The following is a 4,891-nucleotide window of genomic DNA, read 5'->3' on the forward strand; positions in this document are numbered from 1 at the left end:
TCTTTACGTATGCAGGAATGAATGGATGTTAAAAGGGAGTCCGAAATCCTTCTGAATTCGAGTTGTCATGGTAACATCATGTCAGTCGCTCGGGAAGAGTCCGGCCAACTGTGAGGCAACTACATCCGTGCGGCACGCAAAGTGTTAAATATTTGGCTGCAGCGCCTGCGTAGTGGGACCGCACTGCAGAGAGACGCTGTGCGATGCGCTTTTCCGTGTAGCGTGTGCATGTACGTGTGCGGGCGCATGTGAACCTGAATGGAGCGCGTAAGTGTCGGGCTGGTGGAGAAGACAGCTCTGCGCAGGACGGCATATACAGTATGAACGGTGTCCGAATGCCTTTGGGTCACGAATGAAACTGGGAATTTGCTGGTCCCGTCCGTCCCACGAACAAACTGGACCAGGACATTTCACATTCCCTGCATCATGTCTACGGGCGGCGCAAACAAACCAGGCAAATTTCAGGCGGAGGACAAGGGCAGACAGCGGACATTTCTGTCTTTTCTCTTTTACCAGGCGGTGCGGGATCACAAGCCCGTGTGGATGCTGGAAGACATGCGGACCATGGAAACGTTCTATTGGGAAGAGAACACCAATCAGAGAACGTACACACCATCCGAAGCCCTGCTGTACGCCATAGTGCACGACCACCAGCCGTACGCGCAGTACCTGCTGAGTCACTATTCGGAGGAGGCGCTGGACATGCCAGGTGAGCGCTTCTGTTGCTGCGCGTCCTCGGCGCCGCACCTGGCGATGGCTGTCAGATACGACAGAAGGGACATACTGAGTCTGATTCTGCAGGTGGCCCACCGGCTGCCCGCTCTCCGGTCATATCTGAACCGCGGAGGCTGTTTTCATATGGAGGACGGCAGAACCCCGCTGCATCTGGCCTGCGAGCTTCTGCGCTCGGAGGCAGTCATTCTGTTGCTGGGCAACGGCGCCTCGCCCCAGGCCGAGGACAACAATGGCATGACGCCGCTGGACGTCATTTTGGAGCAGCTTTGGGATTCCAAGGTCAACGTGGGAGCGAAAAAACTGTGCTTGGACAATCTGCTGCTCTTCATGCCCGAGATACGCTTCAAAATGAAGGGATCCCTCCAGAAAGACCCCGTGTGTTGGTCAAAGGTTCTCGGAGAAGACAAATTCAACCACCTCGTCGGGAAGAAACCGGCTCCACTGTTTCTCATAGCTATGCAAAAAATTCTTCTCATGCTGCCTCCGGAGCAGTTTCTGAAATGCCTGCATGAACTCCCAATTCCGACCTCGCTAAAGCCGCTCCCCGTGTCCTGCAAGCCGCAGGGACGGCTACAGGTGCTCTAGAGTATTTTAACATTTTACGAGTTTTTAAATAATTTATGAATTACTGATGAATTTATCTATTTATTGACTGTTCTTGCATGGTGTGGGCTCGTCTGTGAAGCACGTTATATATACTGTACGTTTATAGTGATTGTAAAGAGAGAATGCTAATCCTCTTGAAAAAAGTAAGTCGCGTCATCAAAGAGAGAGAAAAGCAATATTGTACAACAGTGTCTGGAGACCGATTATGAAGTATTAGAATGTATAACAAGTTTTCTTTTATGCAGGAATCTTTTATTTTGTAAAGCCAGTTATCTAATTACAGCATAGAAACGTTTTATATTTAAATATGTACTTATATATTTTAAGATCAAATACAGACAGGAATTATTTTTGGCAGCATGGAATATGACCTTTATATATGCAATGTAAGATTTTACAGTTTGTTTATTTTGGTATTTCTTCCTCTTGATGAGTTCCATCATGGCATATGGATTTTAATTCATCCTGGACCAATTTTAAATAATAATAATAATAATATCCAGACAGCAGCATAACCTCTGGAAAGTTGTCTCATGGTATTAACTGCATCTCTCTGGTAGCTTGTGGTGGTTGGGACACCATAGGCATTTGTTAATGCTAAAGCATGTGCAGTTTCTTTCATTTTTTTGAATATGAATAAACTGAGATCCTGCATATTGAAATGTGAGATCCTGCATATTGAAATGTGTAGTGTACGGCTGAGAACCTGCATATTGAAATGTGACATCCTGCATATTGAAATGTGTAGTGTACGGCTGAGATCCTGCATATTGAAATGTGAGATCCTGCATATTGAAATGTGTAGTGTACAGCTGAGATCCTGCATATTGAAATGTGTAGTGTACCTGCATTACTGAGGTCTGTTGTGTTTGTGTTGCAGGGCCTATCTGGTCACATGGTACAGTTCCAACCCCGATACTCACCCCACAGCTATACATGTCCTGGTCACAGCTGTTGTTATCAGGCAGAAGTAGCCGTTGGTGATGGTTTAACTTTGTTTGGCCCTTCTTTGGCCCCAGGGTGGCCAGCCTTGGTCCTGGTTTTTGCAGGACAGCTGATCCCCTGAAACAGGTAATCACAGCAGGTTGGGGGTGCCTCCCTCCTCCGCTGACCTTTGCTTAGTTTCCACCCAAACTCTGGCAGAGACGATCCAATGAGAAAGGCTCTCTGGTCAAATCTGCCCTCTGTCCCCTTATCAAATGTCTCTCCACTCCGAGTCCTGCCTTTAAGTTCCACTTGTCTCTGATCTCCATCTGTCTTTTTGTTATAGTCCTCTCACTCCTAGAGTAAATCTCCTCCCCCACTCAGCACCCCAAAAGCATGCGCGGGCGACGCCCCGCAACAACCCCCACCCCCGTGCTTCCTCACTCCTCAGAGGCAGACACACCGTCTCCTAAAATACCCAGAACAGATTCAAAAATCACACAGAAAGACATATGACCCTCGCCACTGAAGCAGGACATTGAAGAGATTGAGACTCAGAGGCTCCAGCTTCACTCTTGAAACAGGTCACCACCAAGGACACAATGAAACAGTCAGTAGATATCAGCACACTTTGACTGGATCAATCACATGCTGTGATAATGTACTGTGTCTGTGATAAGGTTGAAGCAGACATACACAACACTGATGCAAACACTTATCTTTTCACGCACCTAACAGAAACATTCAAGGACTTTTTACTTGGGGATAAATCATTAACCTTCCATCAGCATCAGTCGTTAGAAAGAGAAACTCTTTCCACGAGGAATCTGACGCATTGACTTGCTTACCAAATACATTTTTCCTCTGAAATGTTTGCTGGCTAGCCAATACTATGAATTTTTATGACACAAAGCAGGGCCTCAGTCATTGCCTTGAGATGATCGTCCTACAGCTATGAGCCGAGCGAGCTCGTTTACCTTGATGTCATGGATAAAACATGCTCTAGTTTTGGAAGTGGGCAGAATTTAATGCACCACAATGGTTTTTACAACATTTTCTCTTTATTGATTTTAGGTTAAAACAATGTGGACAATTCCTACATTAGATTGATCAAATAGCATCCATGCACATAGGAAACACCTGTACCAGCAGTACCCAAGACTGTCATCAGTCTGAGGCTGACCGTGGTGCGTACATGCTGCTGCCCCCTATTGGTGGGAGAGCAGAATGGTTTCCCCTTTGGATACCACTTTTTTTGATGCATGGCACCAATATTACACATACCCAATCCGATTCTTTGAGCTTGCTTATGCAGGTAATGCCCTGTACTAGAGTCAACAAATGGAAGTACAGTATCTTCTGAAGGCTGTGATCTTAAGAGGCAGCAAAATACTACCGTTCTCCAAGAACTGAGAATTACACACCACCTCCCCTATCTTCCCTGAAGAAGTAGCTTTATTGGTTTATTCATGTATGAAGAGCTGGAGACCAGGTCTGCTCTAATACTGACAGCAGCCTCAATGCATCACTACCCACTTGAGCATAACCGGTTCATTTGTTCTGTCTAATTCTGTCTGTACCAATGAGAGTAGTGCAATAATACTAACACTAATAATACCCTCATGGGTTCATAATAGCAACAGAACAACTTGATTCATAAGTCCAGGTCAAATGGGTTATGTTGGTTTTTTTATATGTGCACCTATGCAAAAGTCATCACATCATTCATGTGGCCATTTAGAAATTTTCCAGTTATTTCAAATAAGGTGCTGCACCAAGAACAGCATATTATGCTCAGTACAGAAGGTGTCCTTGCTTTTAATTCTGCACATGGAGTGGAGTGGTGGAAAAGAATTTGGACACATTGAGAAGTCAGTGATGAAAGCTAAGTTAGATGCATTAGCTGGGGACCTGCGGTAGGGTAACCAGGCAGAATATTTTCAGTGCATGTTGCTATGCCTGGGCAAGTCTCCCTTGTCTCCACCAGGTGGCAGTAGGTGCATGTGTCCACGCAAATGAGTAACGCTATAAGGTACTACACTCACACAAGCACATCCACAGCACTTAAAATGTCACTCTGAGACGTGGGGAAACTTAACACACAAACACACAGACGGAAAAACAGGCCATTCTAGAATTTCCTCTGATTTATTTTTTTGCTTATTGCAGTATCCTGACCGCATTACCCGCCGGTGCCCCAGAAGAGGTTTTAAATAAGGGCAAGTTAGTTGACCTGTGGGAACAGACAGTGCCATGAAATAGCCAATGACATGAGATTCAGTTCTTCAGATGGGCCATGCTGAAGACGTCTGCAGCTGGAGTCTGCGGTGCAGACTGTCTCAGACTCTTCAGACAATACAGTGACTTTAGGAGATGAGAAGATGTGTGAGGATGTTTGGTGTAAATCTCCAAGCTGAGAGGATGTTCACAGAAAGGCAGAGAGCTGCACCAGGGACCATAGACTTCCGCTGTGCCATTATTCAGAGGGTTAACAGACTCCCCGATCCAGGGACGCCTGAGTACAGTTCATACACCTGGATGTCTGTTGGAGCAGAGAGCTGGAGTCAGAGTTCTACAGCTCAACATTTAACCCTTCGGTATGCATGGCCTAAACACCAGTGCTGGT

General features: G+C 45.9%; 1 protein-coding gene across 1 annotated transcript; it reads left to right on the top strand.

Moving 5' to 3' along the window:
* The first annotated feature begins 210 nt into the window (after positions 1-210).
* zgc:112001 (uncharacterized protein LOC550384 homolog) lies at positions 211-1,673 on the top strand. Its single transcript, XM_036550525.1, has one exon. The coding sequence runs from the start codon at positions 427-429 to the stop codon at positions 1,318-1,320; it is 894 nt and encodes a 297-aa protein (XP_036406418.1). The 5' UTR covers positions 211-426; the 3' UTR covers positions 1,321-1,673.
* The last annotated feature ends 3,218 nt before the right edge of the window (positions 1,674-4,891 follow it).

The sequence above is a fragment of the Megalops cyprinoides genome, chromosome 17, assembly GCF_013368585.1.
Source record: "Megalops cyprinoides isolate fMegCyp1 chromosome 17, fMegCyp1.pri, whole genome shotgun sequence".
NCBI lineage: Eukaryota > Metazoa > Chordata > Actinopteri > Elopiformes > Megalopidae > Megalops > Megalops cyprinoides.